The sequence below is a fragment of the Rhinichthys klamathensis genome, unplaced genomic scaffold (assembly GCF_029890125.1).
Source record: "Rhinichthys klamathensis goyatoka isolate OS25496 unplaced genomic scaffold, OSU_Roscu_1.1 h1tg000510l_1, whole genome shotgun sequence".
Taxonomy (NCBI): Eukaryota; Metazoa; Chordata; class Actinopteri; order Cypriniformes; family Leuciscidae; genus Rhinichthys; species Rhinichthys klamathensis.
The window spans coordinates 448,988-463,469 of NW_026606991.1; the positions used below are offsets into that span (position 1 = coordinate 448,988).

Below are 14,482 nucleotides of genomic sequence, written 5' to 3' on the forward strand. Positions count from 1 at the left end.
CCGCAGAAATTCACAAAGTTCTTTCTTACGCACACCTGCACCACATGCCGAGCTCGGCATGGCAAATCCAGGGTGGAAAACCTGCTGATAGCGACACAAACATTTATGGTACTGTTACACGGCAGATTGTCTTTCTGTCCTAATCTTTACCTACGGGTTCGTGCAGGACGAGTGCTGTATCTTTTGGCACACATCCAGAGGACAGATTCGCTTCTCAAGAAAATCTATAGTTTTGAGGAGGTTTCGATATTTTAGAAAACAGGACAAAAAATAATTACGAAAACAAGAGGGAATGTGCGGCATGGGGGTGTGAAGAGGGTTTTATCTGTAGCGGAGAGATGGACAGGATTGAGTGGGAGTGGAATGAGTTTGACTGGGTTAGTGCTAATTGTGACAGGCGGTCACAGTTTATTGGCTAATCTTGGCAAATGGCTGCGTAGATACACAAACTGATGGCTAAATGATGGAGTCTGTGTGTGTTCGTAAGACTAACAAGAGAGCAAGAGGGAAGGAACGAACTCACATCTGCTTGGTTCCAAAACCTAGTGAATGTCCTATCCAAGGCAGCATTTTTAAGGCATCGTTGGCAAGCTCCCGACATGAAGACCAGTGCAGAAAGTAGTAAACTTAATTTGGTGGCCTCCTAAGATACTTTCTTTGGCCAAAAGGCAGCATGTATCCTTTACAGTGAAAGCAATCCCAGAATGCATTACAGCAAACTCCAAAGATCACGGATTAAGTAGAAAAAATGCTGATCCAGTAATATATAGTATATTAATAAAAGTACCAATACATTTTTCTATTTTACCCAATATTTGTGTTGGATGGATGCATAGTTGGATGGATGGATGGATGGATGGGTGCATAGTTACCCTAGTAAAAAAAAAAAAAAAAAAAACTATACCAAAATCTGTTTAAAATACATTTATTTCATACTAAGTATACTTCAAAGTCATTGACATATTTATTGACACATCACTTAAGACTTACTGATATAAAATTATAATTAAACAGTATTCGGAGTATTTCTTTATTGCACAATGCACATGTGTTAATATTAAGCCTAAAGGGTATCTTAATATCACTATTAGTAAGAATATGATCACTGCATAATATCAGTCTTTTAATGACAGATATTTAAAGTGTACCTAAAGTATACTTGCAATAGTTCCACTTTAGCACAATCAAATATACTTCAGTATATCTTTAGTTGAACCTCAGTACTATAACCACACAATTAAAGTGCATCAAGTACAAAATTAGTTGTTCCAATTTAGCAGACTTTAAGCATACCAGTTTAGTATACCAAAAGTACAATTGCAGGGTATTTTATTGATCACATAATTATGTAAATGCATTTGTAGTATACTTAGCACAAAATAAAATATTTAGAATATCATAAAAATGTTGTATATATGTTTTCACTAGGGTAGTTATGCTTATTAGAGTACCACACCATTAGCTTAGCAACACGCTAACGCCAAACTGGATACACTTCAAAGATTTGAGGAAGATTTAAATTGATCAAAATGTGATCTAGAAAAGACATTTATAATGTTACAAAATATTTAAGCAGCTTGAATCCGATGCAAAATCCATACAGGAAAATGTTTCACCTCACGTGTACTAAATTTCATATTGAACGAATTCGTGCAGAATTTCACCGTACAAAGGTAAATTTGACCACACGTTTAGAATAATTTCTGAAGGATCATGACACTGAAGAATGGAGTAATGATGCTGGAAATTCAGCTTTGATCACAGGAATAAATTATGTTTTTAACATTCAAATATAAAAGTTATTTCAATTTGTAATAATATTTCACAATATTACCATTTTAAAAAAAATTTTTTATCAAATAAAGGCAGCCTTAGTGAGAGCATTATATACTTCTTTTACGGACCCCAAACATTTGAATGGTAGTGCAAATTATGATTTGTGTTATTACAGCTATTTGTTTTTACAGCTTTCTGTTGGTCTGCGTGGGGAACTTTTTCGAATTGGAATGTCTGGATTTTGCCAGCAAAATTTCCCTGAGCAACAGTAAATGTGACCGGACCTTTAGAAGACAGCCTATGTGGGGCATCTCACTAGCTTTCAGAACAGGGTACATCTCTCTAGATCTGCCCTCGCTCAGTCCCATATGACATTTCACCTATATACCTCAACTTTCTTTCCCTTGTACCTTTTTCCCATTTCTCCTCTGCGTCTTTCTCAAGTGCGTGATTAGTTTGCTCAATGGACGGAGTGCTGTGTATTCTGTCGGTGAAATGCACTTGTGTCGTATGTTTTGGCCATATTGGCTATCAGGGCGTAAGCTGTGTCTGAGTTGGAAATGAGATTGGACACACACTTGGGGTTACACTGCTCCATTGGGATTTATAAGGTCCTCAAACATGCACACCTGAGTGAATGCATATGCAGAGTGTATGATAATGCACCACAAATGACAGTGTAGCGATAAGGCGCACTGTAACTCAGAGCCCTGAGCCAATTAAAACATTGTTAATTTATCCTGCTCTAGAGCACCGAGATTCTTCACCATGGCAACCGCAGGAATGCAGGGAGACCAGAATACGCAGCCACTCACCTCACAGGCTGTCCTGCAGTTACTATAGTGTGTGTGCAGATGCAGTGAGATGCTGACAGTGGAAATGAAGATGAGTGACTGCTGGTATACTGTTAGCTCTTGTATTCTCACCAGTGATGCAGCCGTGGATAAGAAACCAGGCCAGGAAACCGATCAATATTTGAGGTGTTTATATTATCAGCACTGGCCAATGACTAACAGAAATGTTTGCTCTTTGTGTCATTTCCAAAATCTACAACAGCCATGTCGATGTACTCTGCCATGTCAAATGACGAGGTGCATCCCAATTCACATACTTGTACAGTATTCTTTGCCATTTTTTACTATAAATAGGGTGACTTACAATAAAAAGTGCACCTCAAATACCCAGACGAAGCCATTAATTAACAGAGAAAAAGAATTATTTGTGCACTGAACTGTTGCAGCTTTCCTCACATAGCGGATATTATCAGATCCCAATACTGGATGACAAAATATATTTATAACATTCATACACTACTAGACAGTAGTGGAGTACATCTTTGCACCACTAGTGGCACCAAACAGAACTGCAGAAATAACTCTCCCTGTTTGTGGAAATTCAGATCTCACAAATGTAACTTCATATCTCATTATGAGACAAAAAGTCACACTGTAAGACTTTTTGCAAATTGCTAAAATTGCAAATTGATATCCTACAGTATAACTTTATATCTCACAATGTGGCTTTTTTTTTTTTTAAACTTTCTCTCACACTTCTTTTTTTTCCACATATCTTTTTTTCCTGAGGCAGAAATCAGATATTATGTTTTAAAAAATGTACATACTTCAGCTTAAATCAACAATTTTATTGTCTCTAAATATTTGCAACATCAGCACTGAAAAACCCATAAATCTTGGCCACTGAAGATCAGTCACTGGGAGTGTATCACTGCATCAGTTATTTTTGAACTCAGTACCTCCAGTATGACTTTCAGTATTCTGTCACATAATATTAATCTCCTTCTAGTCAACAAGAAAATTAGACTTATTTCATTTCTCCGTTCACGGGTGATAAATGAAACTAATCATTTTGGTCTGTCATTAGCTCCCTCCAGCTGTGTGTATGTGTTTCTGTTAGACTTCCAGGGTAGTGGAACGACACTTCCTCTTTTCTCTAATTCATAAATAATCACTCTTTCAGTCTCGTATCTGTCCTCGTGGCTGCACAGCTGAATCTATGGCCACAGATACGGCTGGCCTCATGGGGAGGCCAAATTATAGACCGTCCTCCGAATGAAAGGCTTGGTTTTGTGTGAAGTGTGTGAATCTTGTGAATAGCTCATGAATATTCAGGACGAGTCACTCTATTTGCAGATATCAAAAGTAGCTTCACGCCAACTTTATTAAAATCAATTAGTTCCACTGTGATAGAGTATGATGCAGTGCTCCCTTCTAATCTCTCATTCCACACACAACCTCAGTGTCAATGTCATGAGATCAGTTTATTAGTGGTGCATGCTAAAGCTAACACAGTTACTTGAGGATAGTGACCTGAATAGTAATAAACTTTGGCAAGTAACTCATAACCATACTTACTTTTCTAGCAATTAGACACTCTGTATTGCAACTGAAGTCACAATGCTTTTTTATTGTTACGGTAACCATGAATTATGCTTGTAAGCACAGTGACAGTGATAAATATCACAGATTGAGACTACCATAACACAGGAAAGTCTTTTGACACAGTGTTATTTATTTATTATTCAAATTATTATTAAAAACTTCCACCAAATCTTAATTAACCCACAAGTTTGAGCGCTCACGGTTTTGTTCACATAGCACAGATTAACCAAACTTTTTCCAAAATTCAAGTGCAAGTCCTGAACATTTAAGGGAGTCAGTTTGGTTACAGAACACTACACCATAGTTTGCTATTGACAATCATATTCTGTTGTGAATGCAGTTGCAGAGGAGGAATGGCCTTTTAAAGTCGGCATTAAACAATTTGCAATAGTCTTTTTCCCCCCCTATTGTGACGTATCTGAATGGCTTCTCAAACAAGAAAAATAATGTAGGGCAGGACTTGATTTTGTACATTTGGAATTGGTTGAATGGTGGTTGCTTGCTATTGCTTGATCTCATGTGAGTGACAGGTTGCCCCACCCTGGCACCAGTAAACACGTCATCAGTATCCTAGTAACACCTAAGCAACCAAAATAGCTTTTTTTAAAAAGCATAGAATCACACTGATTACACCCTAGCAACTACATAGCAACTCTATACCACGTACATTTAGCAGCTAGTTGCAAGTAATGTAATGTAGGCTAAACATAGCCTCAGAGACTTGGGGATGGGCTTTTTTTGACTGGGCCTGAACAAAATCTCCCAAAACAGCATAGCAATGCTCTACCAATGGCCTAACATCTTAGCGGCTACTCTTATGCGAACAAACACCACTGACAGTTTCTTAATAGAAAACAGAGCTTTCTCTACTGTGACACCTGTAGGACCTCTTAATGAAGTCCCGAGGAGAATTGGACATTGTGTGTGTGTGTGTGTGTACACTAGAGAACCCACTGACCACTAGCTGCCCTGCAAACATCCGTATGGCCCCTTCTCCAGCAGAACAACACTCTGTTCCAATGTGTTCTTCTTTTTATCAGCTTCTGCCCTGTCCTCTCATCCCCCTCCTTTCCTCGCTCTTCCTCTGCTCCTGTTAGCCTGAGCACTCACTAGCACAATTACCGCTGGAGCTACATCTACAGCTGCTTAACTAGCAGAGGGGGGTCAGGACCGCCGTGTGTGTGCGGCAGAGGTAATCTGAGTGAAAGAGGAGAGGAGATGTTTTCTCTGGTTCTCTCATTGTTGCAAAGCCGAATAAACCGAGAGCCCTCGATGAGCAGTCAGTGAATGTGACAAACTCTTGCTCTTTACTGGCTCTGAATGATTAACCACTCAGATCATTGTCCTCGTACAACATCTAAACCAACCGACACACACATGCAGACACTAATCTTACCAGCTGCTCCCCTACACCTGCTTTTTGTGTGTGTATGTGTAAGAGATATTTGAGCCCCGGGTAACAACGACTAGGGGGGGTTGGGGGTGTTGTGAGGTTACTCATCTTTAGTGTCCACATGAAAGAGAAAGAGGTGCATAGAGAAAGAAAGATGAAGTTTGCTTTCTTGTGACAAAGAAACTCAACTTTGTCAAATTAGCAGCTCTTTCTAACATGACCTGGACGTAATTGTGTGAAAGGTTTTTTTCTCAGAATTGAGAGGTATAAACTCAAAATTGTTAGTTATAAAGTCAGAATTACGAGATAAATTGTCTCAATTAGCCTTTTTATTTTTTATTCTGTGGCGGAAGCAAGCTTCCATTGATAATGGGAGCAAATAAAATTATAAACTATTTTGTCTAAATAAATTCAAAACAAAGCACTAAAAACTAAAATCAATCATTTTTAAATGCTACAGGAGAATTTAGGCATCACAAAAATATACAAATATACCAGTATATTGTGTATCCCTGTTCATCAGACAGCAATTTGCGAATTTTAAAATTCTGTTTACATAGAGAACTGCCATTAAAAACGCCTACAAATATTTCAGAATACAACAGAATACAGGGTTCTTAAGACGATCATGGCATAAAATGCTGAAAAAAAATGACCAAAATGCCCATCCCTAATTGGAAATGGTGGTAAACACATCACAGCTCACAGACTGTTCAGACAAACACGGCAAAATCACCTCCCTCTGCCCGTGGTGATGTCAACGATCACAACCACATTCTCTCCTCTACACCTGCACATGGCCGACCACAAACACAAACAACCATCAAACATTCCCACCTAGTGTGTGCTGAGGGAGGGTCTTTCAGTAATACAGAATAATTTAGCTCAGCGTTTGTGGCTCCTTTAGGTCACAGAGATGAATGGACTGATAAAACAGGCCGTCCCAGTTGAGATGCTCCCTTAGGCAGAGCAGAGGCTAGACTACGCACACACATACAGCTAAGGACAGAGAGTGCCATATTTTACACATATTGGAGTTAGGCAAAATGAGTTTGCAATGTGTATTGAAAAATCAAGAGCTTGTGAATCAGAATCAAATTGAACAAGGGAATCTGTATTAACACCCAGCTCAACTCAGAATGTGCCTCTAAATATAATATTTTCTTTTAAAACACAAAAGACACGCAATCATTTTTAAGCGTGTAAGTGTCCAAATACTTTTTGGGGTCACTGTGTTTGATGTTTTTATGTTGTCAATGTCTTGAGATTCCCACTATCCTGTCCTACCCCACCCCACAAAATAAAAGAAGCTTTAGGACAAAATAAGCAGAAGAGAGAACAGCGTTCTTCTGCAACAGTTGCTCAGTGTGTTTGGAGAGAGAGAGAGAAAGGGAGGAAAGAGAGGAACGTTAGGGGATATTAATAGTGTCCACAGACGCTGGTGTCAACTGCATGTGATGGCTGTGTGACTGTTTCCTCCAGCCACCTCTTTCTCTCTCTCTCTCTCTCTCTCAACATCATTTCTTCTTTCTCCCTCTCCTGAAATCCCCTCTGCTTTCTCTTGCTCCATCTCGTCAAATGGAAAAAGTCGACACTTGAGAAAATTTGTCGATAAATGGCATTTCCATCAGCTATATCGGTAACCGTTTGAAGCACTAAACCTTTTTTTTTTTTTTACTGAAAAAAAAATCCTTGGATGGAAACCTGGCTATTGTCATGTTTCTGTCCTGCGCTGATATGAAAAAAAAAATCCTTCCATCTTCCATTCTTCTCCTCTCACGCCTTCATCAATATAAGCGATTTCATCCTGTCATTCTCACTTAACTCTCCAGCTACAGGTCATTTAAGGTGAGTTAGTTGAGGACCCATTTCCATGTGTGGATGATGTCTGCTGAATTCACACTATTTTAAGCCGACTGTTTTGATGAGTAATACTGAGTAATAAAGTGATGCATCTGAGAGAAAACAGTTTGTCAGTCACAACGGCAGACTGATCATTGTCTTCATACCGAGCTTATGATCTGTCCACTCTAGCGTCAAACTACTACTACTACTACTACACACAAGCACACCAATGAGGTAAATAACAGAATGCAGTACACTGTAAAAAAAAATGCTGTAGTTATGCAGCTGTTTGCCAGTAACTTACTGTAGATTTAAATTGATGTATATTTACTGGCAACAGTTTGTTCAAAGTTAAATGAACATTAAACATTAACAAGTCTTTGTCTTTACAGAATAAAATTATAAAATAACAATCTAATCCAAAGCATTCTGGGAACCAGAAATCTTCATCAACCTTTTTCTGTTTTTTTCCTTCAGATTTTGGTTCCCAGAATGCTTTGCATGAGGCTGTTATTTTAGTTTTATTCTGTAAAGATAAAGACTTGTTAATGTTTAATGTTCATTTAACTTTGAACAAACTGTTGCCAGTAAATAACATCAATTTAAAACTACAGTAAGTTACTGGCAAGCAGCTGCCAGTAATACTGTAATTTCTACAGATTTTTTTTACAGTGTACTGTAAATAGTTTTCACTTAAATTAAGTGTAAAATAAGACATTTTAGATATACAAATGTTAAAGGAATGGTTCATACAAGATTTAAATTGTATCATTATTTACTCACCTTCATGTTGTTCCAAACCCTTTGCTGTTGCTTTTTTCCCTATGGACACAAAAGTAGAACTTTTTTGGAGCAGCTCTTCCAAAAGCACAACAGGTCATAGTCGCTAGGAGCCGCGAAGCTCCAAAAAAGGACAAAACAAAACACACCAAAAAGACACCAAAAAAAAAGTAATGTCAGTGTCATTTTAGAATACAGTATCATTATGGTATTTTATATCAGTTTTCATTTTTAATTTTAGTTCAAGTTTTAGTCATTTTGTTATGTGCTTTTGACATTTTTATTAGTTTTTGGTAATATTGCTATATGTAGATTTAATTTATTTTTGTCAGTTTTATTTTTGGTCATTTTAATACTACAACTTATTTCAGTTAGTTGCCAAGGCAAGGCAAAGATTTTTTTAATTACGTTTTTACAATTGTATGTTTTTCCTTTACTATTTATCATTTATTTTATTTCAGTTACTGAAAACTATTAACGGTTCAATTTTTGTTAACAAATAACAACACTGGTCCATGTTACTTAATCACTATGTCACTGGAAAATAGCAGCATAACATTTCTTTAGACACGTCTAAATTTGTTTCTCACTGAAAAAAGTGACAGCATATGGTTTGGAACAACATGAAGGTGAGTAAATAATGATTTGGGGTTAAATTATTCCTTTAGCATTCAATCAAGAGAATCGGGTCACCAGGTGACCTTTGCCAAGTTCCATTTAATCGAAATTTGGATTACAGGTATAAGATTCTACATTTCTCACATCTGATATAAAACCTCCAGGCAATGGCCATGATATGAGCATGCTGATAGACGAGATCTCCTTCACACAGATGCTCTTGAGTGCGAGTCTGGCCTTACAGCTTTGTTTTAAGCTGAGCTCACCAACAGGTCAGAGTGTCTGGATCTGCGATCAGGATCTTGTGTTACCTACGCAGTCTCTGCACTGCTAATCGAATGGTGAGGGAATCACTTTCTCTCAGTTCACGTCAATTAGCACCCCCTGAGTGAACTGAAAGGGAGGAATGTCTCATAAAGAAAGCAGAACACACACATACCCAAAGCAAAGAGAGTGAGCGAAAATAGTATTTGAATAGGACAAATCTGGGGCAGCCACTTCATTATGAGGGTACACAGAGCGCATCCATCTTAACTTTTCCATCATACCACTTTCCTTTCCTTTATCAGTGAAATGTTCATAAGATGAATCTTCAGCTGATTATTCCATTTGTTCTGTTGAGAGCTGACCTGCTCACCTCGTCTCTGCCTCTCTATCTCTCCCTATTGCTCTCGTACAAACACACACTTCTAACTAGCCTTTTCACCAATAATACCACACACTGATATCGTCTCACTAAGCTACACAGGTGAACTAAATCGGCAGGTGTGTTTAGGTTTAGTCAATTATTATAAAAAAAAGAAAGAAAACGGCTTGGAAACCTGAACTCTTCAGCTCAGAAAAAGACATGATTAATCATTTGAGAAAGATAACATTATTAAAATCATGCATTTTTTTCTCTAAAACAGGTCTCAATACGTATAAATGCTGTAGAGATTATTCATTTTGTGTGACTTTTCCTAATGATAGAATGCGAAAAAGATAAATGCACGAATTTGGGCTTTCAAAAGGATGCTGTTTCTAAACTGATCCATACATTATCATGAGAAAACGTATAACACTTTTATGAGTTGTAAATTCCATATGAATTCAAACGATTTGATTGTATGAAAACAAACGCTTAAAAAAAATTAAACCTGTCATTGCAGCATAAGCGGGTGAGATTGCACGGATTCATACGAATGCCCACCAACTCACCAAAATGTAAAATAGTTATGAATTATCATGAGAGTGTGTTGGTCTAATTAGCCCCAAACAGACACATATGGGTCAATGATAATGGTGATGAAAAGCGAAAAACATTTATACTGATTTCTACCAATTGTTTGATCTACTAATTTTTAAAAATGTCAAGTACTGTAACCATCAAGTGAAATACTTTCCATGCACTTTGAATACACTTGAGTTTACTCAATGAATACACTACTCAAAAGATCAAGGTAACACAAATGTCAAGTACTGCATAATCAAGTAAAAAATATAAGAGGTTTTCTCAGGACTACTTGACCTAAACAATATGTCCCTTCACATAAAAAGCTAAAGATATGTTAGATTTTGTTCAAGCTTTTTTAACACTGATCAAACCTCTTCAAGATCAAAAGTTTTCCTCTCTCTGTTGTCTGGTTTTCTTGTCACATGACAACAAAATGTCTTCCAAGCTGGTTACACTATACACTGACTTTTCAAAACCATATTTTTTCATTACTAGCCAACTACTACTACTACTACTAATAATAATAATAATAATACAAAGTTGATACAATATAATAAATAATATGCCAAACCATTTATGCCAGCATAAAAAAAATCAGTTTTTTTGTTTTGCAAACAATAGGCAGCTTTTTTCAAGCCCACAAAAAAAAAAGTAAAAATAAAAAAGTAAAACATTCAGAAACCGAAACCAACACCACAAAGAGGTGCTCACGTTATGGCCTGTATACAAATTTAATATATATATATATATATATATAATTTTTTATCTCTCTGGTAGACCATCTTAAAAGCACATAGCCTTTTCACAACAAATTTTTGATTCGTCAGCTGTAAATTTCATTAATATTCTGAAGGGTAAATTGGTGTTGATTGATTGTTAGTGACTGATAGTAGGCTAATAACAGCTTCCGGACAATCGGGTGGCGGAGCTGCCACCGTTCCCGTGGATACCGGGCGGAGTGACACACGAACAAGTGGTTACCGGAGACCCGAGAGTGACATGAACTCCACTACAGATACAACCGTGAACAAGATTCACCGGTAAACATGTGCGCCATTGTGCGTCTGGCGCAAGATTTGCATAGGCAAATGTCGCGCACTATTGCGCGTTTCATAAGCAGACGGGGGAAAGAGCACCCATACTAACCGTTGCCTTGATGGGGACGTACAGGACCGGTCTGTCCGCTGCCCCATTCTCGCTCTCGCTCGGCTCGCCGTCAGTGTTGCCCACCTGGAAACCTTTGGATTTCACCCAGAACTTAAATTTGGCGTTGATGTGGTTGCTCTCGATATAGACGCCCTCCAAGTCGTCGCTCTGTAAGAGGGTCTGCAGAATTTTGCTGTATTTTCGCCGGGTGACGGTCTTTGTTTTGCCGGAGTCTCCGTAAGTGCGAAGGCACCACTCCTGAAAATCACCAAACATCTCCGCCTCGGACACCGCGGGGCTTCGGCTCCTTCTCGTTAAATCCATCCGTTTTTTGGCTGACATGGCTTTGTCGGTCCTCCTCCGGAACGAAAGAGGCTTCGTAAAAAAATGTTAGATATTTAGGCTAGATAGCTCCTATTTTACCGCGAATACAAATTAAAATATTCTTCTAATTGCGGTTTGTTTGTCTAACCTCGCACCTGTTAACGGAGCCGTTTCTTCTGTCCCACAGGGTGGCAAACAAATGACAGTCCCGCGTCTCCTGTTGAGGAACTGAAAGAGGGGCCGTCCTACAAACGGCTTTCGCCCACCTGTAAGCTGAGGCCAGTTAAAACAAACAGTCTTTCGCCTAAATACGACGATTAGGCTGTGTTAATACACCCAGGAGTCCAAGGGTTGCTATAATGAGGAGCAAGTGGTCCTCTCAGCGTTCGTTGAAGCTCGGTTCAGTGAATGAACTGCTGCTCCACCTGAAATCGCTCCCACCACCTGTTAGAATGAGCTCGAGCCTCGACGCTCCTCGCGCCTCTTCACGCGGAGGACGGGATTACAGGTGCATGTAATGTGGGGTATATGAGGAATACTAACTGACACACGAGGCGGTGGGGTGGATGGCTTTGAGCGGCGTCCCATGCGCTGTGGGACAGTCCAGATCCAGGAAGTGCAAGCGTTCAGATATCCCAAAGCAAGTAACACAAAGCAGACGATCGTGTCCCGAAAAAGAAAATCGACTAGGAGGTTATTGCGTTTAAATGTTACTGGTTTATAATATATTTTTATTTTTTTGTAATTTATAAAGTAGCCCTACTGTATCCAAGCAAACCGAATTTAAGGACCATTTACAATTAAATTACATTTGCTGAAATGTTTTGAATTTTATATTGGCTATATTATATATATATATGTGTGTGTTCTGTGTATAAATAGCCTGCAGCATATCTCATAAATTCCATCATCACACCACTGCAGTAAATCACTTGCATCCAGTCATTAATGCAGTAAATACATAGATGAATGAAAATGAAAGGCTTAGTTCACCCAAAAAATAAAAAAGATCAATTATTCACCCTCATGTGTGTGTGAATATAGAAACATGCAATGTTAAATAAAAATATAAGAGAAAAATGTAACTATATATACATATATATATACACACACACACACACACTTTTTTTTTATTTTATATATATATATATATATATACACATACTGTATATATGGATGGGTGTAACGGAGGCCAGCTAAGAAACCTCACTCCCCTGATCTCAAGAGGTGCTCTATCGACTGACAATAGCGACTGCTGGACCTGGAGACTCGGGTTCGAGGCCTGCACAGAGAGGGTCGAATAGGACCTGAGGGGTTACATTGGTGCTGTGACCCGGATGGGAATGAGTGTAACGGAGGCCAGCTGTGCATGTAAACCTCACTCCCCTGATCTAAAGAGGTGCTCTAACGACTGACGCTAGCGACTGCAGTCTTTAGCCTCCTTGTTAGAGCGCCGCCTCCCATTAGAGGCCCGCACAGAAATGTGGAAAGTAGGAATATACCTATACAGAAAACTGACATTTATAGCAACTATGAGACCTTCAATAGTGTGAACAGGGCTTTACACAGAATACGCTTCATTATTCTAAAAACCGAACAGTTCCACTGAAGGTTGACTAAAGGAGATTTCAGTAAGAGATCGGCATTGTAGTGTTGTCCTTTATGTATTTAAAACTCCTCATTAATTTATATTTTCACTAAATTATCTTTCCCAGCTCAGTAATGCATGGTGCTGCTAACAACAATAAGGTCATGGGTTCGATGCTCAGTGAATGCATGTGCTGATAAAATGTAGGCTATACCTTGAATTGAAAAAAATATATATAAAAAAAAAATGTTAATCTTTTTTTTTTTTTAAGTCTGTGAACAGTGTCTTGATGACCAGATGTTGTTAACTTTCATTTAGAAAGATGTGTCAGGAAAAAGTATTTTCATTGATCATGAGAGTTTGCTCTTTCATATATTAGGAGACTTAATTGAGTTCTTTAAGTATCAACATTGTCTCAGATGTCTGTCTTAAAAAGCCTACAAAAAATAAAAATAGAAACAGCTGAGACAATCGTAGACATACTGAGCTTACTATGGATACCAGCTTAGATAGTATTAGTAGAATGTGATGAGAAATGTTCATTTTAAAATCTGAACTTTTTATCGCAGACCCTGAACAACCTTTCCCAAACGAAAAATCATAGAAACTCGAGACTAAAAAGTCTGCAAAGATAAAAAAAAAAGGCTCCATTTGCACCCTGAACTACTGAGAGATCTGCTTTATGATTTTTCATGGGTACACACACACAAACGTCTACTAAAACATTTTAAGTTGTGATTTGGGTTAAATTCATTAATGACTCGGACAAAGTATTTTCCAACATAAAGATATGTAAAAGATAAAAATAATTCAAATGAAGTAATATTAATCTTTAATATAGCCTCATGGGCAGCGCTCCAACATGTTGAGCTATTGTGCTTCAGGCAACCCTTTCCCGATCCTGTCCCCCTCTCTCTCCCACTTCACTTCCTGTCTACTCTACCCTATCCTATCGCAATAAAGGCAAATAAATAAAAATACTAAAAATAAATCTTTAAAAAATATATATTAATCTTTAAATAATCAACCAACCAATTCTCATCAAAGTGATTAGCGAAATAATTACTACTGCAGATAATGAAATAATGTGGGCGATCGAGGAGACCTTGAGTGAACAGTGAGCATGGACATTCTGTGCTGGGCTGAGTGTGTTTGTGTGACTCCAAGTGCCGTCTGAATCAGACACAACATACAGAGATACACAATCAGTGTGCTGAAAGTACGAACAATTGTGTATCATGTTTAATAGGAGCTTTCAAAATCTTTAACAGAAACATATCATTGATGTAGATGAAAATGAGGGCTGATTTTGATTTTGATTTTTTTTTTTTTTACATTTCTGGACAGCTCTGCTCCATTGAATAAAGTTTTGTGACTTTTTGTCCATGTCTGTTAGCTTT

General features: G+C 38.0%; 1 protein-coding gene across 1 annotated transcript in view; it reads right to left on the bottom strand.

Annotated features, from left to right (window-relative positions):
- nol4lb (nucleolar protein 4-like b) overlaps positions 1–11,689 on the bottom strand; it is a 111,802-nt gene extending 100,113 nt beyond the window's left edge. Inside the window, exon 1 of the mRNA XM_056238225.1 lies at positions 11,171–11,689. Within this exon, the coding sequence (XP_056094200.1) occupies positions 11,171–11,512 (342 nt within the window). The 5' untranslated portion in view covers positions 11,513–11,689. The remainder of the gene's footprint in view (positions 1–11,170) is intronic.
- Positions 11,690–14,482: the final 2,793 nt, after the last annotated feature.